The 26,222-nt window shown below is 43.1% G+C and overlaps 1 protein-coding gene across 2 annotated transcripts in view; it reads right to left on the reverse strand.

Annotated features, from left to right (window-relative positions):
• Positions 1-26,222, reverse strand: part of efhd1 (EF-hand domain family, member D1) — a 142,770-nt gene that overhangs the window by 21,964 nt on the left and 94,584 nt on the right. For both annotated transcript variants that reach the window (XM_078208512.1, XM_078208519.1), the window contains exon 2: positions 17,636-17,783. In XM_078208512.1, coding sequence (XP_078064638.1) covers positions 17,636-17,783 — 148 coding nt within the window. The remainder of the gene's footprint in view (positions 1-17,635; positions 17,784-26,222) is intronic.

The raw sequence follows: 26,222 nt of genomic DNA on the forward strand, positions 1-26,222 counted from the left end.
ACCTTTTAGGACTTGGTGGAGGAGAAATTTCTTCACCCAGAGAGTGGTGAATCTGTGGAATTTGTGATGCTGCTGTGCAATTAAAAGTATTTTAAATCATGTTTTCTGCAGTTTTTAAAGCAGCCCTGTTTTTTTTTTGTTATTGGCATCATGAAGTCTGTTGTGGCATCTTTTATTGTTGTTAGTGTCATATAATAGGCTTTTTGTTTAGTTTTAATCTGGGCCTAAGGTGATGTCCTGGAGTTTTACGACCCATTTGACTAGTTGCGGGGGGGGGGGGGGGGGGGGGAGATGAATGATTGATAGGTCAGTGAGAAAAGTGTTCTTTACTTTCAATTTTGGTTGCTGGCTACTTAGAATCTGTTGGTCTCCAGACTGAAAAGCAGTCTGTGTGTGTCGCCCCCCTGGTATTTGAAATTCTGCTGGCGAGTTGGAAGTAGTCTTTCTTAATTTTCTGCAGTGACAATTTTGCTGTTGGTGGTTTGCTGGCGAGAGGCAAGGAGTAGCACCATCTCTACTTCGAGGTGCTGGGAGTTCAAGAACCGAGATGCCAGAGTTTCAATTCTCCATCCAAAAGGATTAATTCACAGCAGGCGTTGCAGAGCTGAAAAATCACAGGAGCATTCTTATTTTCTGTGCTGAACCAAAATCGGGGTGGGGGTGGTGGTGTGCTGGGAAGAATGTTGTGTTGGAACAGTATATCGAGCGGTTACGGTTTATTCAATACCATGATTGTTTTTCTCTTGTTTGTAATTGGTAAAAGTTCTTGTTAACCCTCTTTTTGTTTGTTAATTGTATTCTTAGACAAACTTTGTTTGTTAAAAGCTCCTAGTAGGTCATTTGAATCATACCCGGAGCCAAATATCTTATGTACCAAAATTCAAGGTGCAAAACTTATGATCTAGGCTGACTTCATAAAACACTTTGACCTGGATTATAACAAATTCACTACCACAGAAAGTAGTTGAGATCAAAATGGTGTGTGATTTCATGAGTGAATTAGCTATAGCTCTTGGGCTAATACGATCAATGGATATGGGGGGGACGCCGCGATGAGGATGTTAAATTTGATGATCAGCCATGATTATATTGAATGTCAGAGCAGGCTTAAAGGGTTGAATTGCCTATTGCTGCTTCTATTTTCAATGTATGTTTCTATGTACGAAACCAGTTGTGGTTCCATTTGCCTGGTTGACTTCAACTGTAATCATTGGAACCTTACCGAAACTAGTTGACAAGCAAACTGTAACCAGTTGAAATTGAGTAGAACCAGTCACCATATAGCTGCTTCAATGATTCGTACAATTGAATTGATAGGAGTTGCCCCAGGAACCCACTCACAGAAACCAAGATGCAATTTCACGCTTGGACGGGCAGAAATCCCATCCTTCGACCTATTGTGGCTCTTTAAGTGGCCCCTTATGGTCTTATCCAGCCCAGCCTCAATTTTTAGGCTGGCAGGAGCGGGTGTGGATAGGATGGGAAAGTGAAAAAACACTTTTCCCCCCTATCGGGCAGCATGGGTTAGATGGGTTCGTTGCGCCACACACTGATGGCCCCTTGGCCAACCCCTGACACTGCAATCGACCCCACCTGATGCCCTAGGGTGTCCTCTATCCTCTCATCCCAGGACCCCTGGGATTACCTTTCCAGCAGTCCCAGGGCTTAGTTCCAGGCAGGGCACTGCAGTAGTACTTCTGGCCACTGTAGCGGTTTCAATTGAGCGTTAAATGGCAGTGGGAGTTTGAGAGTCAAGAGTTGCGTGTTATGCGCTGACTCTCAGGATGGCAAACGCCAATCCCTCACCATCCTTGAAATCTTACCCCCTGAAAAGAAAATTTGATCAGATTAACCATTGCCATTAGAAGCACCTCAGTTACAATGATACATGGGCAATCATTGGGTGCTGGTGTTCTTACAACCTCTCGAATGTGATTAGGCAATAACCTCACATCATCCACTTCTGACAGGGGTTATTAGACAATGATAAAACCAGTGTGGACAACAAGCATGTGTTGAAAAAGTGACAGATAAGTGAAACAAAACTCAGAGTAACATACTAATACAGGAAATGAACATATCACCTTGCTGCCCAAATTTGCTGTGGGCCATCTGTTCCTGCTCACTGATTATGGCCACTCCTACCTGCCCCAGCATTTGACATCTCCCTCTCCCTCCTACTGCTTCCCGACCTTGCAATCTTTTGTTGGACAGCTCACCATCCACCCCACTGCACCTCCTGAATGCTTGGCATGGAAGAGCAGCTCCTGAGAGGAGAAAGCCGGTGAGCCCAGCAAGTGATTTGGTGATCGAGAGAAGGTCGGCAAGCAGAAAGAGGGAGGCATTGGGTACCCTGGAGGGCGAGTACGGAGGTCAGTGACAGCAGCAACGGGAGGAAGGCATTGAGTACCAGGGAGAGTGGAAGCAGCCATCACCAGTAAGTGAGCGAGGGACAGCCATTACCAGTGAGGGTGGCTTCGAAGTGCCCAGAGCTAGTGAAGGCAGAAACATGACCAAAGAATGGGCGAGACCACGCACACGCACGCGCGCACGCGCACGCGCACACGCACACGCACACACACGCAGAATGTCTTGCATTCTGGGTGAAGGAGGGAAAACCTATTTATTTTGAATTTTCTCTGAGGAGGGGACAGGGTCTGGCATCTTTACTGGAGACAGGTCTGAGGCTGTGGAGACATTTTAACATCGCTTCTTTATTAAACACACAAAATATTTGCTCTGTTTTCACAGGAAGACTTCCTTTTTCACTTAATTCTTCAATGCTTGTCTGAGTTTTGAGTTAATGTATTTCATCAAGAGTACAGCCATCAAGAAGTGCAGCATCACATTAGCAACTGATCATTAGTCTCTGGATGGTGCAATGAATCTCAAACAGCAGTGGAATACAAGAGGTCGAGTCGAAAGTGGATTCCTCGGTTTAAGCTCATCTTCATGCTCACAGTTAGATTTTAAAGATATAAGGACACTTTGTTTTCATCAATAGGGGCAAGAATTGTGGATCTTGTAGCTGTAAACTCTGCCTGATATAATGACCCGGACCATCCCACCCTCCTGCCCTGCACTTGCAAAAGACTTAGAGGGCACTTGAAGATTCAGACAAGGTAAATTTCTTCTCGCTAATTGTGAAGGGTTAATGAGATCTCAAATCAAAGCTGGATTATTTCAAATATGACTTCTGTCTGGCAGAATTAAGGAGGTGTCTGCCCTCAAAGGTTCGAGAGCAACAAGGGAAGAGAGAATGGTTGCAAGGAGTATTTCATACAAAAAGGCCCTTCTCGTCCAAGAAAAAGCAGCTGGAGGCTATGAACCACAACCTACAGGAGGAAAATAGGTGTGATACAACTGTTATTTTAATGTTACATAGTACATCTCTTTGTGACTTTGTCTAGTTGCAAATAGGTGATAGAGTGAATTGCATTTTGCAATGGCCTCCTGACTCTGATATATTATAGAATCCCTACAGTGCATGGTGAAGGTATGTATTTTACTGAGTAACCTCTTAGAATCATAGAATCCCTACAGTGCAGAAGGAGGCCATTCGGTCCATCGAGTCTGCACAGATACAATCCCACCCAAGCTCTATTCCCGTAACTCCACATATTTACCTTGCTAATTGACACTAGGGACAATTTAGCATGGCCAATTAACCTAACCTGCACATCTTTGGACTGTGGAAGGAAACCAGAGCACCCGGAGGAAACCCACGCAGACACGGGGAGAATGTGCAGACTCCGCACAGACCGTGACACTAGACTGGAATTGAACCCAGGTCCCTGGCACTGTGAGGCTAACCACTGTGCCATCATGCCACCCAAATGAATGATGAAAATTTATCATGTTGCTGGGTGAGGTGACACACCAGCCACAGTACACAAGGAAGGTGTGTTGGAGGTGCTTCCACTCCCAGCACCACCCAAGAATCAGCAAGCCCCCTATGTTTTTTTCTAAATTCATTTGTGGGACATGGGCGTCACTGGCTGGCCAGCATTTATTGCCCATCCTTTGTTGCCCGAGGGCAGTTGAGAGTCAACTGCATTGCTGTGGCTCTGAAGTCACGTGCTAACCACTGTGCTACCGTGCCACTCGATGGACGGCAGATTTCCTTACCTAAAGGACATTAGTGTAGCAGACGGGTTTTTCCGACAATGGTTTCATGGTCATCAGTAAATTCTAATTTCCAGATTCTTTTCTTATTGAATTCAAATTTCACCATCTGCCGTGGCAGGATTCGAACCCAGGTCCCCAGAACAGTAACTGAGTTTCTGGATTAATAGTCTAGCGATAATATCACTGGGCCATCATGAAGAGGCCGTGTGCAGTAAAACACTGCAATTGATGGTAGGGTAATAATTCTTTAATGATCAAATGTAAATTCTATGTCGATTTCAGCAGAAAGTGATGGATTATTATGATGGCAAGGGCAATGTTAAACTTGCGGCCATCACTCATGATTTGACATTCATTGAGACTGAATGTTTGAATAACCTCACGTGGAGCCTGTAGTTGATCTGTGTCAATATTATGACACAATTCTCCATGTAGGATACTCAGCAAGTCCCTGACTTTACTTACAGGTAAAGCTGCAAGGTAATATTGAGATACCAGAGGGAATGTAGAATGAGGCACACAGCAAAAGGAGACATTTGTCAAGTCTTTAGCTGTTGGCATCTATGGGCCTGATGAACTGGCAGGCTGGTTAATTGAAGGCAGCATAGAAGAGGCAATTTCTCACAGCAGGAAGTTTGCTTGGAGATCCCCTGTCAACTGTGTTAGAAGCCCCCAACCAATTTCAAGCTTAAACCTTTTCTTTTACTTTACAGAATGTTTCACTTGCTACCTCCAGAACGGGGAGGAGGCTTTCACGAAAGAGTTTGGAAAAAAAAATGAATATCTGAAGAGATTGCAGACCTTAAGAAACAAAAATTCAATGAACCATTAAATGTTAAATATAAATAATGCCCAAGTTCAGTATTTTGATTAACGGCTGCATTTTCACTACGTTTATTGCTTGGTTCCTGCACTGTTGATGTAGTTTTTGCTTCAGACGTTTTGTGCTTTTATGCATCAGAATAAAATTTGGAACTTACAGCGCAGTCCAGTTACGGTATGGTTCACCATACGTTATTGTTATGTTTTTTTTTCATTTATTAGCGATATTTATGTGAAAGAAGTGAATCGTTTCCTAGATTTTCCGTTTTGTAAGTTTTGAATACTTCATTGCGGGGTGACTAGTTGCCTCATATTTTAAGGGATCGTCCATTGACTGCTCTCTTAAGTCTTTTGTCCTACATTTTCTTGGACAGCCTGTGGAGACTGATCCTCAGTTTCCAGGGTGAGTTTGAGCGATTCAACTGGCACTGCAATTGAATAAGCCCGCCAGCAGAGGGGCTCAACAACGTACGTTGTAACCCCTACCCTCAATTGGAATAACCCCCACACCTCTCAACAGAACACATGTGCATGCACAAGCACACTGCTCTCATGGTCACCAATGGCCACCCCCTACTTGGTCCCACAATCGAAGTGTCCAATTATTTCAGAAGAGTCGATTACCAAAGCCCAGTAAATTTAACCAGGTTAACTGGTCACAACCGAAAACAGCTTGACGATTCGACAGGAAACAATTCAGCTGGCCAATTGGGAACTGGTCAACTGGGTGCAGCTCAATTGGTAACTGGAAGTAACTCAACTGGACCTATTCCAATCTTCATTAAAGAATGCCCCCGTTGATAACAGATTTCTTGTCCCTGCTGCGAGCCTCCCCCACTCTGAGCAAGTCCAACTGTCAAAGTTCAGCCCTTGGTGACCAAGACACAAATGCCAAACGAGCAGTTAAATCCTGAACAATGCATTTCTTGACGCATGAATTTGCTCATTCCTGGCATTACAACAAAAGCTGGAACTCTCTCACTTGTACAATAGGCAGGAAAAGACGTAACATGGACTGATCTTTTGCTTTAGCAAAGGTTGTCTCTAAAATGCACCAGCAGATAGACAGGATAGTCTGCAATAGACTTACTCTGGAACTAAAAAGGTCTACAAAGGGAAAGAAAAGAGTCAACAGGGGTGATTCTCTCATTCCTGTAGCACTACAGGCCAGGGGACTCTAGCAGAGGTCATTCCGCAGGCTCCCCGTTGGGCGCCACGGCCTTCACACGTCTCCAGCAGCTGGATTTCCAGCCCTGTCGGCTGAATAACTTATGTTAATGAGGTTGTAAATGGGTTTTTAATATGATTAGCGGGCTTGGGTCTGAAAACTCTGGGCCAACTAACATCTCACTTCCCCCTCCTGGAGTGGTTTACAGTAGCTCCCCACTAACGGGGAGCTGGAGGCCCAATCCCGTTGGAATGAAGGGGGAGCAATCAAGGCTCCCCAGATGATCGGGTGCTGGAGGTTTCCCCCCTAGGAATTGCCATCTTGGCACTGCCCGAGGGGCAGGACTTAATTGGGGGAGGGAGGGTGATCGGTGGGGGGTCCCACTGCCACTTTGCATTTGGGCTGAGTGGTAGATGGAGGGAGGCCATTGAGAGGGGTCAGCCTGCTTGGGGGCAGGGAGAGAACATAGAGGTGGGCTGGGGGGCGGGGTTGAGGCTGGCCTGGATGTGTTCGGGTTGTGGGATATGGGAGGACCAGTGCTAGGGGAATTGCGGGGGCTGGCCAGTGATCGGGAGACTGGCAGTACAGCACTGACAGATCGGCGCATGCTGCCGGCCTCTCCAGTGGGAATAGGCCTCGCCCACCGAATTTCAGCGTGATTCACACTGAGGCAGTCTGCAATGCATAGTGTGGGAGATTCATTTTGAAACTCCCGCTGAAAAAAACCCAGCAGGATTTACTCCTGTTTTTACACGGATTGGGGACTTAATATTTCTTTGGGAGAATCGCCCTCAACATCTGTAATTTTGGGTTACTCATGCCATATTAGCTCAGACATTTTTAGTTTTCTCCTTGGATTATTACAAATCATTTAAGCAAGTGGTCACCACCGCTCAAAATTTCCATGTTGCTCCATGGCTAACTAATTTGATGCCAGTTGATGCAATGATTAAGTACGCTCCCGTGTGAATTAATTACAAATAAAATGGTGGCTCATTTCCTTTAGTTCAACGGAGAGCGAATGGTAACAGCACGATTGCTCACTGCATTTCTTTGATATTAAATCAAGACCAAGCAGCCCTTGTCCCAAGGGTTAATATACATCTGTTTCAAAATGAATCATTGTGGACAGCTTCAGCTGCTACATATGCTGTTGTTCTGCAACTTGTTAAAGATACATTTTGCTAGTATTGCTAACGAAAGGGTTTTCACAAAGTGAGTTCCACACCCAAGTGGTTTAATATCTGTCTATCTGAAGAAAAAAGATTAGCTCGAAATATATTTTTTAAAATAATTAAAAATTGCGTAATTTTATATCCATACTGCTAGAATTGAACAACTAATAATATTTAGTTTAGGGTAATGCTATCTATAGACATGGCAGTGGTTAGCACTGCTGCCTCAGCGCCAGGGATCCAAGTTCGATTCCTGGCTTGGGTCACTGTCTGTGTGGAGTCTGCATGTTCTCCCTGTGGCTTTCCTCCAGGTGACACGGTTTCCTCCCACAATCCAAAAGACGTGCCGGTTAGGTGCATGGGCCATGCTAAATTCTCCCTCAGTGTACCCAAACAGATGCCAGAGTGTGACGACCAGGGGATTTTCACACTAACTTCATTGCAGTGTTAATGTAAGCCTACTTATGACATTAATAAATAAACTTAAGTTCCTTAAATAAATTCAAACTGCACCCTGATTTTAGTGCTCAAAACAAAAATAACAACTTCCAGAATATATTTCACAAATGCTCCATTCTGAAAAGCTCCCAATGCAGTTGATGAGTAGCACATTTATAAATCAGGAAAGAATAGATGGAAGCCATCAAATAAATAAAAACCCAAGTTGCACAAACTTCTTTTCTGCCCATCCCAATCAAGAAGAGTTGGTGGTTTCATGTATCCTAGAAAAACGGTTACAGTGAAATTATAAACTGGTTTATAATGAATGAATTTGCAATTACCACACTCTGAATTGGGAAAAGCGTCTTCTCCATCCAGCTTAACATTTAGTTCAGTGGAAACATGTGTCTCGCACAAATTTTCCAGGCAAACGATTTCCCACAGGAGATTGAAAACAAATGCTTTGAATAAACCACTCAAACAACCTCCAGCGGAGTGAAATAAGTAAGTAGCCGAATGAACAAGAGTCTGGAGCTTCCTGAGGTGGGTTCCAAGAGGATATATCTGAAGACACCCCAGGACAAGGAAGTGGGCTGGATGATAATCATTTGCAGTATGTTTTTGAAAATTAAAGTGCAACAGAACTGGCAGCATGACCAGAAGATATGGTCAAGATGTGTACTAAAGCCTACTCTGCTTTAGCAATACATGAACACTATGATCTATAAGCAGTGTACACGTGCGCATGTGGTATGTATTTCAATTCACAAAAAAAAACCCCAGAGGGCTGCAATCTACATAGATCCTACATCAGGCACCAGCCTTTGCTAAAATGGTAGCACTCCAAGTCAGAAGACCATCTGTTCAATTCCCATTCTGAGAGAGCAGTGTATAATCTAGCTTGATACTTGAAAAACCACTGCCATATAATACCTGGTTAATAAATGTCAAGTTTGTCCAGAGTTCTTGGAGGATATAACAATCAGCATGGATAAAGGGAAATCAGAAAATGTGGGGTATCTGGATTTCCGAAAGGCATTCAATAAGGCGTCACATAAAAGGTTACTGCACACAAGGAAAGCTCATGGTGTTGGAGTTAATATATCCGCATGGAGAGAGGGTTGATGCAATATTCATGTGGAACTGCATGTAATGACGAGCTTTATTCAAAAGTAAGAAGTCTCACGACACCAGATTAAAGTCCAACAAACTTATTTGGAATCACGAGCTTTTGGAACACTGCTTCTTCCTCAGGTGACTCACCTGATGAAAGAGCAGCGCTCCGAAAGCTCGTGATTCCAAATAAATCTGTTGGACTTTAACCGGGTGTTGAGACTTCTTACTGTGCCCACCCCCTGTCCAACAGCAGCATCTCCACATCATTTATTCAAAAGGGCATCGGTCACATTCCAGGTGCATTTGTGTGTCACTGATTGTGAGATTCCAGAGGTTCCCAGTGCTGGAAGGAGCTGCTGGCAAACAAGTGTGGCGGTAAACTCAAGAGTAACATGTACTGGATGGCCTCCCAGTACATCTGGCACCATCTCGCACCATGCAGTGTGAGATCCTCATGGAGAATGCAGCAAATATTAGCTACCACTTCCCTAGTCAAGCAACAGTGTCTGGGGCATTGTCTTTCACTCATTTCCACGTATGAGCACGTCTTCTGTAGACCCTAGGGTTGGGGCAAATTTCTTGTGCATTTAATCCCTCTTTGTCAGCAGCTGAGTCTTGCAAGGGCTTCACTAGCTCTTGTTATTCAGGGTGATGCTCTTTCCTGAGCTGTGCCAAATGGCAAGAGGCCCTCTTTCTCCTCACACGCATCAAAGCTATTAAGATGGCAGCATTGCTGATAGCCTGCAATCTCTAGTCCTCCTTGTATCTGTGGGTGAATAGTTTTGAGACAGCATTGCACTTTCACCTGGAATGCTCTCCCTTCATCTCCAAGCGAGGAAGCTAATGTGAAGCCCTTTGCCTGCCCTCAGTTTAGACATGACATCCCTTGGCCACCCCTTGCAGGTGAAACACATCCTGGAGGTCCACAGGTGAGTGACTGAACATCCCCATCTGACATGACAGCACATTCACAAAGAGGGTCTTTATCAGGGTGAATACGTCCATGTGCTCTAACCCTTAGTCAGGCAATTGTCAACTTGCCTCCATTAGTTGAGATACTAGATGAGCCTTGTACTATGAGACACATTCCGATCTCCTATGGGCTGCTACTACCACCATTCTCAGCCTTTATTACCATCATTTGCATTCCCTTTGTCTTTTTGTCTATGACATCTTTGTCAATTACACCGTGCCCCTTCCCCCCCCCCCCCAATATAAATCTCATTCTATTTTCTTTGTCATGAGCTCTGATGAAGGGCCATCCAGACTTGTAACCTGGGCACAATTCTCTCTCCACGGATGCTGTCCAACCTGCAGAGATTTTCCAGCATTTTGCTTTTGTTGTAGCATTGTACTGTTGTCATGCTTGTAAACCATGACCATTAAAATGAGAATATTGAGGTTTGTAGTGTGCATGTAGCTTCTGGCCAGCAGCTGTGGCTCTTGCTTGATGATCCTCCTTCCCATTTTATACATCTTCTTCAGGGGCAGACGGCCAGACTAATTCAAATGTAACCCCAAAACCTAATGGTTTATGTCAGGAATGTGCACATTAGTAAAGGAAGTCTCCTTCAATGGGCATTTAACCCTCAAAATCAGTATTCAGTTGAACCTTGTTTTCTGTGTCTCAAGCAGATAATTAATAGCCATCCCATCAATTGGCCTAAACTAGTAGACATGAATTTCTCATATGCGCCTCAAGACCCCTCCCATATTGTTTTATTCAAGCTCATTTTTCTAACTGCATCATCAGAAAAGGCAAATATGGTGCTCCTAATCTTCTGGAGTGCAACAAAACTTCCAACCTACCTATCACTGACCAAGTTCCTCCCATCCTCCTCCCCAGTCATCGCCTCCTAATTTCCATTCCTCCTATTACTATCCAGCCTCCCCAGTTACCCTTGATCCCATCATTATGCATGTGGGTATTCCTGTTCTCCCCTCTGTCCCCTTTCCACACCATGGTTCTGCCTCCAGCTTCCTCCTTTCCTTCCACATTCCAACACCACATCCCTTGCACCATTCCAGGCCCCGATCTCGTCTCCACCTTCCTCCTACCCATTGGTCTTGCTCTCCGTGTCCAGCCTTGGTGCAGCTTGCGTAAAAAGCACCAGAAATCTCGCAGCAACATTAAGTTAGGCAAAAGCAGCATCTTCATACCCAAAAGTCACTAACGAAGTGAAGTTTACCAGGTGTATGGCAATTATATACAGGCTGGGATTTTCCATCCCATCTGAGGCAGGAATCGTCATGGGCAGGATGGAAAGTTTGGCAGACCAGCCAAAGGTCCATTGACTTTGGACTGGAATTTCTGTTCCAGCAATGGGTGGGACAGAAAATCCCACACATTGCGGGAACAGAAAATCCGTTCTAGTTGTCCGTTGGTAAGGTGCTTAATTTGAAAGGGGGTTGTAATTCCAGCAAGTTAGCCTTTTAAGTTCAAGTTTATCATTAGTGTCATAAGTAGGCTTACATTAACATTGCAATGAAGTTACTGTGAAAATCCCATTGTCATCACATTCTGGCACCTGAGGGAAAATGTAACATGGCCAATGCACCCAACCTGCATGTCTTTCGGACTGTGGGAGGAAACCGGAGGAAAACCACGCAAACACGGGGAGAACGTGCAGACTCCGCACGGATAGTGACCCAAGCCAGGATGAGTGTTCATGAGATGCAAATTAATGTAAAGATGTTTCCCAACAGAGATGAGCAGGAAATCCAACCGTTAATCAAATTCGAGAGAAGAAATCCAAAGGAGTTTCCCACTGGTGGGAAACCGGCTTTTGCCATCATTTTCCAAATTTTGTACACCGCCCTCAGAGCTCACGCCTCGATTTCCATTGCTGGCAGAAGTGGAAAATTCCACCCTTCATTTTGCAGATGCAACATTGAACTGCAAACCATTAATATTCTAAAAGATGTGTAAAATACTCCACGATACTGGTGCCTTAGTTAACCTTATCAGAGTAGGTGATCTGATCATGTTGCTCCAAAACACTTCAAAAAAGTAATCGTTTAGCTGTGACATCTGTGAGACAGCTCAAGGTCATGAACAGTACTATAAAAATGCAAATTATTTTTTTCATGGTGGTGGTTTTGCAATTAGTAAGAGAGAGAAAGAAAAACACACGGCTGCATTTCATTCCCAGTCGGCACGAGGATTGTGTTGTACTATTTATTTATACAACTGTTCCTGGAGGTCATGGTGGGCTGTGTGTAATTCCAAGTGCCAATTTAAAACACAGGCAAGACAAAAAAATAAATCCCCAAAAGGCAGTAAAAGGAAGTTTGAGTCCAACAACCTCAGGTTGACAGTGAAATGTTTCACGTTGTTGTCTGGTATGCCAGCATCATTCCACCCAGAAAACATTTTGGGGGAAGGCCACAAGTAAACTGGAACAGTTACCCATCCACAAAAGGCAGCTAGCTAGTCCAGCTCAGTAACAAGCCAAATAAGGGTCATGGGTGAGAGGAGGCCAACTGGAATTTTCTAGTCAGTCAGCTGGCTCCTCGATGTCCAGTGTTGCAGTCACTGCCTGGAGCCAGCCAGTTAGCAGTAGACCAGGAAGCCAGCATTCCAGGAAGATTCCTACCTACCCCCCCCCACCTCAACCCCTTCTCCCCCTACCTACCTGGCCATGGCTGTCCTCCACAATGGTGGTCTTGGTATCTGTGACCATTTTTTAAAGTTCAAATATAACCAGACATACTGAGAAGGCATTTCAAAATAGTGGTCGGGAAACATCCAATCTCAATTCCTGTTTCCATGATGAAAATCTGGCCCATGGATTTAACATTAAGGGAAGGCAAAAGAACCTATACAAGTTGGACAAGGACAAATGTGAAGCAATTATTCTTTCCCCAAAGAATAGTACACCCATAAATTGTTAATTTGTGTGGCGAGTGCTGATTAAATCTTTACCTTCATGAAAGAGTGGAACTGCTTTCTTCCTGAGGCAAAGGTCACATCATACAAGAGGCAGCTCCTAATAATACAAGTCAGACTACACATTACTTGTCAGGTAAGGAATCTCAAAGTAATGCCCAAATGTGTCACTACTGTATGAAGCTAGATGGACGATTTGGCCTTTTCCTGTCTATTATTTTTGTATGTTCATTAGTCATTACTCTTCCCCCGCACCCCCCAGCTTCTCCTGGTGTTTGTCCAGCTGTAGGAGGTCTGCAGTCTTCCAATGCATCAAGTCCACTGTCTGGCAAAAGTATCTGTTGCCTACGCACATTTGGTGATTCTTGGCCCTGTGAATGAATCCGATGGACAAAAAGAAAAATGGAGAATATTCTCAAGTAGGGTTGATAGTTCTTTTGTTGGTAATGTCGGGACTCATATACTCTTCCCTCACACCTGTATGTTTCTTCCCTTCATAAGGCCTTGGCAGCTCAGGAACTTCAGCAATCAAATCAATATCTGGAAGAGAGCTGGATTTCACCTCAGTTTGTGTTGCTGGGTGGTGTTCTACCTGATTAGGCTGTTGTTCCATTACTTCTCTTCCCTGTACATCTGAGATGTGTGCAAGATCAGTAGGTGGTACTTCAACTGTTACTTTGTCTTCAGTTTGGAGATCAGGTTTTTCCTCAGTCAAATTTATTTTCTCCAATTGTTTCAGTGAGCGTTCCAAGAGCTTCTGTTGGTTTGTCTTCAGACCCTTCAGTTCCTGCATCAAGTTGTTCTATGTTAATGCCAGGCCCTTCAGAATAATCAGGTGGATTGGTATCCTGGTCACCTCTTCCTCAGTGCATTCTGGTCATCTCTCTATTCATTCACCCTCTCTTCAAAGAGGTGTGCAATTTCTAGACATTCCTCCTGTGGCTGCAGGTGTGGAGTGTTTTCCAGGGAGACTGGCTCACACCATGTTTCGACTTGGAATACAGCAGGTGAATAAAGGGTCTGCAACTCTATACAAGCCTCTCTGCTTGAGAGAAATTGAGGATGAATAGGGTACAGAGTTCTTTTTCATTACATCAGAACATAGCAGTCAGCTGCCCTTATGCCATCAGTGGAATGGCCTCAGGCCTGTAGAACCGAATGGTAGGTAGGTGGGGAAACACATGGGTCAGCCAATGTACTATATTGGAAAGGAGTGACACTCCTGCTCCAGTGTCTAATTTAAAATTTGTCTTGTGGCCATTGACTGATAATATCTGTGCTCCACAAATTCCCCTTGGACTTTGTGATCTTGCCCAGGAAATGCATGTCATGTTTGCCAGTACCTTCTACTTTGAACTGGAGTTGAAAGATTTATTTTGTGGTATACTGCTTTAAAAATGGCCCCTTCTCCTGCAGGAATGACACTGCATTCATGGCAGGACAATCTTTGAACCAATGGAGTTATCTTGCACAGTAATGGAAGCAGCGGTGGCCACTTTCTCTTCATTCTGGGTTGGCTTTTTACTGAGGGCGCTGGTACCTCTATTGTTCACAAACTGGACTGAATCAGTTGTCTGACCCCACAAAGCATCACTGTCACATAGGATTAAATCTTAGTTCTGCTTCTGGAGTTCAGCCTGTCTCACCTAATTGAACTGCCTTGGACAATGTTAGAGCCCCCTTGGACTGCAGAAATATCAGATAAAGTTTCATCAAGCACACCCTCCACAATGAAGTCTCGGGTGGGTTCACCCGCACTCAACTATCAGCCAAACAATACAGGTCATTTATGAAAAGTCAATGCTTTCTCCGGATTCCTGAGTGCGCCTTTTATTTATTTTCTATATACAACTATGTACAGGGATAGATAGTCTTGAGGCTCATTCCAAACCATATCTCGGTGTGCTCTGGCCATGCATGATCTACAAATATTGCATCTAAGGCTGCCAGCTCTGGTTCAATGTATAATGGGAGTGTTTTTTTTAAAAAACATCACATGACCCCCATCTCCACACTGCTGCTGTTCTGCTTCCATATGTTGACTCCTGCCTTCCCTTGTCAATTGCAAAACAAACAGAGTTAAATAGGATGGTAGTTGACTGTCAAGCAGATTTTCCCACCACTCAAACTTCACCCACTTCCACTTTGTCTCTCGATGCTTGTCATTTATCATTTTAAAAAATGAACTTCTCAAAAAGGTAAAGCAAAAATCATTTTAATGCCCTATGACTTTTCCCCTGGATTGCTCATAGCAATGCCCAGATGATCGCTGTTTAATTTCTGGAGACTCTGGGCTATTCTGGTAAAGTCAGCAATCCAAATCGCGTCCAAGAATCAGGAAATGGGTGAAATGCAAGAAAAACAACGCTACTTAGAATATAATGCAGAATCCGATATCAAGTTAAATCTGATATATATCAGCATCTTTCACTGTTCTTGACTGCGAGCTACATTTTCCACTAAGGCCACATTTAGAAAGGCTTTCTGGCAAAGGCAAACTCATTTTTTATTAAGGCCACATGGCAATACAGCTACGAAACCTAGCATGAGTTTGTTCTTAGAATCCTTCATAGAATCCCTGCAGTGCAGAAGGAGGCCATTTAGCCCATCAAGTGTGCATAACTCTACAACAGAGCATCTTACCCAGGCCCTATCTCGGGAACCTTAGATATTTACCCCATTAATCTCCCTAACCTACACATCTTGGGACACTCAGGAGCAATTTAGCATGCCCAATTACCTAACTTGCACATCTTTGGATTGTGGGAGGAAACCAGAGCACCTGGAGGAAACACTTGCAGATACGGGGAGAACATACAAACTCCACACAATCACCCAAGGCCGGAATTGAACCTGGATGCCTGGTGCTGTGAGGCAGCAGTGCTAATCACTGTGCCATAATAAACAAACATTGAGAATTTTGTTCTCGTGTTCCTTTATTTTATTATAACTAATTATCAATTTGGCATTTGCTACTGACTTTGAAAATGCCAATTAGACAACATTGGGGAAAAGTAACAGAATACAAGTCATCACAGATCTGCTGGGCCATTTGCTGCACTGTGTACTGTAATTAACAAATTACTGTTGGAAGGCAGGAGGGAGGGATATATGCAGGTATGTCAAGGCAAGTTACAATGCTGAAGCAGCTTAAAAGTTAGCTTGCAGATGGACCATTTAACATTAATATAATTGATGATAAACAGCAGATGAAATACATAATGAATTAATTAGTCAAGATGACCAACTTTCAATATTATCCTCATTAAATTCAGCCTACTTTGTTCTGATACTCAATCCAATTAACTACCCTACGATGAGAAAAGGCCATTGACACACACAATTCACTAATTTATTTTTCTTAGGTTGGTCAGATAATAATAGAACCCTCCCCACCCCACCTCCCAAACAAAATACCTCATAGCCAACTCAGGAGACCTCAGTCTTTTAACCACTTGTAAGTTATCAGTCTAGCCTCAGGGAAAATAGCACAGATTGCATTAAAATTCCTCCACATCAGCCTGTCATTATCCTGAAAAGATACAAGACCGGCCAGAGCACCAAGCAAGGGGGCTAGAATTTACAATTTAGACATTTTAAAAATCTAACCACAATCCAATATTAGTTGATTTGCATCAATAATTCAGGCCCAAAACCCATACAAATAAATGCTGATCATTTATACTGACAACGTAGGGTAGCAGAAGAGTTGTCTGTATGAGCTGCTTTAAAAGCACACATTTAATACTCAAATCATTGGAAGTCTCAGACTTTGCATTTATCGGCTTTAACATATTGTAGGCAGACAGTATAAAAGGGCATCAATACTGTTTTGAAGTCACTGTATTACAGTCTATTAAAGTCTTCCATGGCAAATATTTATGCAGAAATTTCAATCATGGTGCTGTTTGTAACTTCTTACTTTGTCTATGTAGTTTCAGAATTAGTGGAAAGAGGATGGCATTACAATGAGGTATAGCAATAGCTTGAGCTCTCTAGCCGGCTAGGGATGTGGTCACCGCATCAAATAGAATTCACGCTTAAAAAATATTCGTACTATTGATCCTTTTCCTAGGCTGATTGAGCTTTAACATTGTTGACTGATGTACTTGCTGTACATTTTTGCTTTAATTTGGGACTGTGAAGACATCAGGAACAGAGCCCTTCATGTCGCAAGAAATGATGTCACTTCAATAATATTTGATGAAACTAAGAAGTATTTTGCAAGCTCTGCTAAAATCAATGACTACTGCGGCTCCAATCAGACTCATATCTAGTATTTGAAGAATTTTTAGTACCTTAATTGGAATGCAAGCAATTCTATATTTATAATCCGAATAGTGTGCGGTGGTTGTAATCTTCTTGGAGAAATGTAGTACAGTTGAATTTTGGATTCTTAAGGCACATTGGAAATATATTTTTCTACATATTCTGTTTGGATTACAACACATCTTCATTATTTAAAGAATACCAAGAGAAAACTTTCCCATCAGTCTTGTTAATAACATTGGACATGTTTCCCGACCCTGCCCCACCAACACCATCCCCTCCACCCCAACTCCACTCTGTACTGTGGCCCTACCCCAAAACATATAATTTCCCCTCTCAAATCCACAGAAGCCACTATTTTGAGAACCTGGATCTCCCTGTATGAATTTTCCTCTTAAAGCTAATAACACTTGTTTCCACATCAAATTGTCTGGACTAGTTTGCAAGGCAGGGAGGGAAGGTTAAAAAAAACCAACAGTATACTGCTATGAATGGACTGAACATGCATTTCGATGAAATACTAATGCACTTTTGCAGAGCAAATGCTCATTATACATTGTGGCAATGACTCAAGTTGCATTTGTGGAAAACAAACCTGTCACATCGATTTATATATCTCATTCTCACCTCCCTGAAATTCAACTTCCCATCAAAATCCTCATCCACTTCTTTGATCATTTTCTTCAGGCCAATGTGAGTCTGAGGGGCTCCGAGTTTCTCCATCATCAACTTTAGTTCCATTAAGTCAATGAAGCCATCTTTTCCAGAGTCATAGCTGCAGATGGTTACAGAAAACAATGAGTTAGTTATAAGGCACCCTCATGTTTGGGTTGGGAGGAGGATGGGTGAAGACAAGAAAGAGAAGAGAGATATGAAAAGAGATGGAGAAAAATTAGAACATACATCAAACCAAATTATCTGCTATTTCAGTACTGCCAAGTTCCTAATTGAATTTGATTTCAAGCAATTACTGAACTATACCACAGATACTTGCTTACCCATCCATTGCAGTCTTAAACTGTAAAAACAAAATCACTACAGGAATTAACATTTATCGAAGATGCTTACAAACAGAACAAGATACTGAATAATTACAGACCTCTAACAAGCATTTTAATAAGAGAAAGTAAGTAATGAAAAGATGATAAACTAGCATTATGAGGAAAGACTTGAGATACCGGAGCAAGTTCCATTACAGATAAGAAAGTGGTGGCGATTCAAGATATTAAAATTATGAATAGTTTTATCTTTCCCTTTTCACTTCATTTATTCTATTGCTTGGAGTGATAAAAGTATAATTAAAAAACCGATAAGGGAAAGGAGGAGAAATTTATTTACACAGGATTGTTGGAGCATAGGATAATTTGCCACAGTGAATAGCTGAATTAGAGACCACTGGATCTTAAAGAAAAATTAAGAAATATTTGAAGCAAAAAGAAAACTACAAAAATCTGGCGAGAGAGAATGGCAGTGAGATTAATTTGTGGATTGCTCTAGCAAGGAGACAGAGGCAATGGCCTAGTAGTATTATCGCTAGACTATTAATTCAGAAACTCTGCTAGTGTTCTGAGGACCTGGGTTCAAATCCTGTTGCGACAGATGGTGGAATTTGAATTCAAATTAAAACAAAATGGAATGAAGAATCTACTGATGTCGATTGTTGTAAAAACCCATCTGGTTCACTAATGTTCTTGAGGGAAGGAAATCTTCTGTCCTTACTTGATCTGGCCTACATGGGACTCCCGAGCCACAGCAAAGTAGTTGATTCTCAACTGCCCTCAGACAGATGGGCAATAAATGCCGGCCAGTCAGCGACGCCCATGTCCCAAGAATGAATTTAAAAACCGACAGCATTTTGATAGCGTCTTTCCTGACCACTGAATGTCCCAAGGTGCTTTAGAGCTAATGAATAGTGATTGCTGTAACAGAGGAAATGGGCAGCCAATTTGCATATAGCAAGCTCCCACAACGTCAATTACAGAGCAAGATTGTTGAACTTCAGAACAGTTTTGCTGATTAGAAGATCACACACATACTTTTCCCCATCTAGATTGGTAAGTGATAATATGAATAAGATTTAAGAGCAATGGAGCCAATGAATATTTACAAATAAAATGATTTTTGGTTAAACCAGCCAATAGTTTGAATGGGTGAATTAGGACTAATTGTGTTTGGATCGAGTAACAGACGTTAATTCTCCATTTCTACTCAATAGGGCAAATAGTCAGATGGCTCTAAATTTCCCAATATTCCATATGCAACATGCAAAATCAATTTCCCTGTAAATTTTCTGAAAGAATGCATTTCAGTTAGCAACAAATGTGCATCACCTACCAAGATAACAATTTATATCAAAGCAATAATGTCAATAGAAAATTTGTGAAATAATATAGAAAAATGAATCAAAAACAGCATGCCTGTTCAGGAAAAGATTATATTGAAGATGATAGTTAGCACAGCAAATGTTCATTAACAGCAACATTAATTAACCTTCAAAAAAAAAATGAGGAGCAAGGAAGCAGAAGTTCCACATGTTTAGCTAACAATTCAGTTGATTGCACATTATTAACCTTTTAGGCACTGGACTCAGGCATTAACCTAACAATGTTGTCAGTGTGGGTGAGAGGAATTTCTTTTCTTACTAGTCAATCTGATCAGGAAAGGAAATTAGTAATTTTGTCAAATACATTCACTCTTTATTCAAATTGTCAATGATTAAAGGCCATAGCTTTCCAATAAAAGTTCCTGGCGCATTAGGATGATGCAACAACACTAAGGTGGAACAGAAGTGAACTAAACTAGTATTATATGAAGGCAGGTTTAGCGTACAAAGAAATAACAGCTTCAGTCTTTTATAAAGTCAGTCTTACTAATGTCATAACTTTGTTTAAAATTGAATAACCCACTACTGAGACAGGTCGTCACAAGTGAAATTAACCACATGCCAAACATTACAACAGCAATTCATTGCTCTTCTTGGAGCAGCATGGTAGCACAGCGGTTAGCACTGCTGCCTCACAGTACCAGGAACCCGGTTTTGATTCCAGCATTCTCCCAGTGTATGCGCGAGTTTCCTCCGGGTGCTCCGGTTTCCTCTCTCGGGGTGGGGGTGAGGGGTGGGGGTGGGGGTGGTGGTGATGGGGGTGGGGGTGGGTGGTGGTGGTGGGGGTGGGTGGTGGTGGTGGGGTAACTGGTACAAATTGTTTAGCTCCTACTTTGGTGGAAACATTGGCTCAGTCTTTCCTGTCAAAATAGACACTGCTATTATTTAGGCATGTATGGTTCAGCAATTTCAAATAAAGGGAAGCTGCACAGTTAAACTCAAACTATCTAATAGTTGCTTCAAGTCGCCATTGGCTTCATGGAAATGGCATTTTATTGTTAGACTCACCATTAAAAAGGTGTGAAGTTGTTGTGTGTGTGTTTGGTAGAGACAAAGTAAACTCATCACAAAGTCTCATCAATTCCAGCACAGGTACCCATTAATGGCGGAAGTGCAAATCACGAGCATCCAATCCCCTTGGCACTGATGATTAATGATTACGAGTGTTGCATCACATTCCATTCAGGGTTTAACGGTTGTTGGAGATTTTGTTAAATGCAAAATCTTAAATACAGAAAAATTCAGACCAATAGGTAACCTTTTGTTCCATTCTATGTCAGTGCCTGGTATCTCAAAATTGTTGGTTGATCATCACCTTGGATCACAAAAATAGGCAGGACAGTAAGTCGCAATGAGGAAATAAGAACCCTACAAATAGATATAGATCGTTAGGAGGGTGGGCCAAAATGTGGCTGATGGAGTTTAACGTGGATAAGTGTGAAGTCATGCATTTGGGTCGCAAAAATGGAAAGGCGACTTATTATCTAAATGGGGAGAGACTTTGGGGTGCTCTGATGCAGAGGGATCTGGGTGTCCTCGTTCATGAGTCACAGAAAACTAGCATGCAGGTACAGCAGATAATAAAGAAAACAAATGGAATGTTGGGATTTATAGCTAAGGGAATAGAATATAAAAGACAAGGAAGTTTTGTTGCAACTATACAAGGCATTGGTGAGACCACACCTGGAGTATTGTGCACAGTTTTGGTCCCCGTATTTGAGGAAAGGTGTAGTGGCATTGGAAGCAATTCAGAGGTGGTTCAGAAAATTGACTCGAGATGAGGGGTTTGTCGTATGAAGAGAGATTGAACAATTTAGGCCCAAACTCTCTGGAATTTAGAAGAATGAGGGGGGATCAAGTTGAGGTAGTCAAGAAGAGATAAAAGGTATGGCTAAAGTAGAGGTGGAGCAGATGCTTCCGCTGGTAGGGCATTCTAGGATGAGAGGTCATAGTCTTAGGATAAAGGGGTAGCAAATTTAAAACAGAGTTGAGGAGAAACTATTCCCAAAGGGTGTGAATCTGTGGAATTCGCTACCCTAAAAGGAGTTGGATGGATTTTTAAATTGGTAATGGGTTGAAAGGTTATGGGGGAAGGCAGGGAAATGGGGATGAGCAGCATATCAGCCATGATTGAATGGCAGAGTGGACTCGATAGATCAAATGGCCTAATTCTGCTCCTATATTTTATGAATCAGTACATATCCATCATTGTCAAGATAACTTGGAGAACTAGTATCACTTTGCTCTGGCTCTGTCGGTGCTCAAGTGTCATTTATAGTGCATGTCCTTTTGTCCACAAGGGGCATAGAAACATAGAAAAACTACAGCAGAATACAGGCCCTTCAGCCCACAAAGTTGTGCCGAACATGTCCCTACCTCAGGTGATAGATTTGGAGGTAGGTGAGCACTTTGGTGACAGTGACCACAATTCGATTACGTTTACCTTAGCAATGGAAAAGGAGAGGTATATACCAAAGGGCAAGAGTTATAGCTGGGGGAAAGGAAATTATGATGCGATTAGGCGAGATTTAGCTGGCATAGGTTGGGGAAGGAAAGTGCAGGGGATGGGCACAATTGTAATGTGGAACTTGTTCAAGGAACAGCTACTACGCGTCCTTGATAAATATGGACCTGTCAGGCAGGGAGGAAGCAGACGTGTGAAGGAACCGTGGTTTACTAAGGAGGTTGAATCTCTTGTGAAGAGGAAGAAGGAGACTTATGTTAAGATGAGACGTGAAGGCTCAGTTAGGGCACTTGAGAGTTACAAGTTATCCAGGAAGGACTTAAAGAAAGAGTTAAGAAGAGCCAGGAGGGGACATGAGAAGTCTTTGGCAGGTAGGATCAAGGAAAACCCTAAAGCTTTCTATAGGTATGTCAGGAGTAAAAGAATGACTAGGGTAAGATTAGGGCCAGTTAAGGACAGTAGTGGGAAGTTGTGCGTGGAGTCTGAAGAGATAGGAGAGGCACTAAATGAAAATTTTTCGTCGGTATTCACACTGGAGAGGGACAGTGTTGTCGAGGGGAGTACTGAGATGCAGGCTGTTGGACTGGATGGGATTGAGGTTCATAAGGAGGAGGTGTTAGCAATTCTGGAAAGGGTAAAAATAGATAAGTCCCCTGGGCCGGATGGGATTTATCCTAGGATTCTCTGGGAGGCTAGAGAGGAGATTGCAGAGCCTTTGGCTTTGATCTTTGTGTCGTCATTGTCTACAGGAACAGTGCCAGAAGACTGGAGGATAGCAAATGTTGTCCCTTTGTTCAAGAAGGGGAGTAGGGACAACCCTGGTAATTATAGACCGGTGAGCCTTACTTCTGTTGTGGGCAAAGTATTGGAAAGGATTATAAGAGATAGGATTTATAATCACCTAGAAAGGAATAATTTGATTAGGGATAGTCAGCACGGTTTTGTGAAGGGTAGGTCGTGCCTCACAAACCTTATTGAGTTCTTTGAGAAGGTGACCAAAGAGGTGGATGAGGGTAAAGTGGTTGGTGTGGTGTATATGGATTTCAGCAAAGCGTTTGATAAGGTTCCCCATGGTAAGCTTTTGCAGAAAATACGGACACATGGGATTGAGGGTGATTTAGTGGTTTGGATCAGGAATTGGCTAGCTGGAAGAAAACAGAGGGTGGCATTTGATGGGAAATATTCATCCTGGAGTTCAGTTACTAGTGGTGTACCGCAAGGATCTGTTTTGGGGCCACTGCTGTTTGTCATTTTTATTAATGACCTGAGGGGGGCGTGGAAGGATGGATTAGTAAATTTGCGGATGACACTAAAGTCGGAGGAGTTGTAGACAGTGCGGAGGGAAGTGGCAGGTTACAGAGGGACATAGATAAGCTGCAGAGCTGGGCTGAGAGGTGGCAAATGGAGTTTAATGCGGAAAAGTGTGAGGTGATTCACTTTGGAAGGAGTAACAGGAATACAGAGTACTGGGCTAATGGTAAGATACTTGGTAGTGTGGATGAACAGAGGGATCTGGGTGTCCATGTGCATAGATCCCTGAAAGTTGGCACCCAGGTTGATAGGGTTGTTAAGAAGGCGTACAGTGTGTTAGCTTTTATTGGTAGAGGGATTGAGTTTCAGAGCCAGGAGGTCATGCTGCAACTGTACAAAACTCTGGTGCGGCCGCATTTGGGGTATTGCGTACAGTTCTGGTCGCCGCATTATAAGAAAGATGTGGAAGTGTTGGAAAGGGTGCAGAGGAGATTTACCAGGATGTTGCCTGGTATGGTGGGAAAATTGTATGAGGAAAGGCTGAGGGGCTTGAGGTTGTTTTCGTTAGAGAGAAGGTGGTTAAGAGGTGACTTAATAGAGGCATACAAGATGATCAGAGGATTAGATAGGGTGGATAGTGAGAGCCTTTTTCCTCAGATGGTGATGGCTAGCATGAGGGGACATAGCTTTAAATTGAGGGGTGCGAGATATAGGACAGATGTTAGAGGTAGGTTCTTTACTCAGAGAGTAGTAAGGGCGTGGAATGCCCTGCCTGCAGCAGTAGTGGACTCGTCAACATTAAGAGCATTCAAATGGTTATTGGATAAACATATGGATGATATTGGAATAGTGTAGATTAGAGGGGCTTTAGATTGGTTCCACTGGTCGGCGCAACATCGAGGGCCGAAGGGCCTGTGCTGCGCTGTAATGTTCTATGTTCTATGTTTAGCGATTACTAGGCTTACCTATAACCCTCTATCTTACCAAGTTCCATGTACTTATCTAAAAGTCTTTTAAAAGACTCTATCGAATCCACCTCCACCACCGTTGCTGGCAGCCGATTCCACGCACCCACCACCCTCTGAGTGAAAAACTTACCCCTGACATCTCCTCTGTACCTACTCCCCAGCACCTTAAACCTGTGTCCTCTTGTGGCAACCATTTCAGCCCTCGGAAAAAGCCTCTGACTATTCACTCGATCAATACCTCTCAACATCTTATACACCTCTATCAGGTCACCCCTCATCCTTCGTCTCTCCAAGGAGAAAAGACCTAGCTCACTCAACCTATCCTCATAAGGCATGCTCCCCAACCCAGGCAACATCCTTGTAAATCTCCTCTGTACCCTTTCTATGTCTTCCACATCCTTCCTGTAATGAGGCGACCAGAACTGAGCACAGTACTCCAAGTGGGGTCTGACCAGGGTCTTATATAGTACATTAGTACCTGCAACATTATCTCACGACTCCTAAACTCAATTCCTCGATTGATGAAGGCCAGTACACCATACACCTTCTTAACCACAGCCTCAACCTGCACAGCTGCTTTGAGCGTCCTATGAACTCAGAACCCAAGATCCTTCTGATCTTCCACTCTGCCAAGAGTCCTACCATTATTATATTCCGCCATCCTATTTGACCTGCCAAAATGAACCACCTCACACTTATCTGGGTTGAACTCCATCTGCCACTTCTCCGCCCAGTCTTGCATCCTATCAATGTCTTGCTGCAACTTCTGACATCCCTCCACACTATCCACAACACCTCCAACTTTTGTGTCATCAGCAAACTTACCAACCCATCCCTCCACCTCCTCATCCAGGTCATTTATAAAAATCACAAAGAGTAAGGGTCCCAGAACAGATCCCGGGGGCACTCCACTGGTGACCAACCTCCATGCAGAATATGACCCATCTATAACCACTCTTTGCCTTCTGTGGGCAAGCCAGTTCTGGATCCACAAAGCAATGTCCTCTTGGATCCCATGCCCCCTCCCTTTCTCAATAAGCCTTGCATGGGGCACCTTATCAAATGCCTTGCTGAAGTCCATATATACACTACATCTACTGCTCTTCCTTCATCAATGTGTTTAGTCACATCCTCAAAAACTTCAATCAAGCTCGTAAGGCATGATCTGCCTTTGACAAAGCCATGCTGACTATTCTTAATCATATTATACCTCTCCAAATGTTCATAAATCCTGCCTCTCAGGATCTTCTCCATCAACTTACCAACCACGGAGGTTAGACTCACTGGTCTATAATTTCCAGGGCTATCTCTACTCCCTTTCTTGAATAAAGGAACAACATCCACAATCCTCCAATCCTCCGGAACCTCTCCCGTCTCCAGTGATGATGCAAAGATCATCGCCAGAGGCTCAGCAATCTCCTCCCTTGCCTCCCACAGTAGCCTGGGGTACATCTCATCCGGTCCCGGCGACTTATCTAACTTGATGCTTTTCAAAAGCTCCAACACATCCTCTTTCTTAATATCTACATGCTCAAGCTTTTCAGTCCGCTGCAAGACTGCACTACAACCACCAAGATCCTTTTCCATAGTGAATACTGAAGTAAAATATTAATTAAGTACCTCTGCTATTTCTTCCGGTTCCATACAAACTTTCCCACCGTCACACTTGATAGGTCCTATTCTTTCACGTCTTATCCTCGATGCTCTTCACATACTTGTAGAATGCCTTGGGATTTTCCTTAATCCTGCCTGCCAAGGCCTTCTCATGACCCCTTCTGGCTCTCCTAATTTCCTTCTTAAGATCCTTCCTATTAGCCGTATACTCTTCAAGATTTCTAACATTACCTAGCTCCCTGAACCTTTTGTAAGCTTTTCTTTTCTTCTTGACTAGATTCATTACAACCTTTGTACACCACGGTTCCTGTAACCTACCATAACTTCCCTGTCTCATTGGAACGTTGCTATGCAGAACTCCAGACAAATATTCCCTGAAAATTTGCCACATTTCTTCCGTACATTTCCCTGAGAAAACCTCTTTCCAATTTAAGCCTCCAATTTCCTGCCTGATAGCCTCATAATTCCCCTTACTCCAATTAAACACTTTTCTAACTTGTCTGATCCTGATCTCTCCAATGCTATTGTAAAGGA

This window comes from Mustelus asterias, chromosome 3 (assembly GCF_964213995.1).
Source record: "Mustelus asterias chromosome 3, sMusAst1.hap1.1, whole genome shotgun sequence".
NCBI classification, from domain to species: Eukaryota; Metazoa; Chordata; class Chondrichthyes; order Carcharhiniformes; family Triakidae; genus Mustelus; species Mustelus asterias.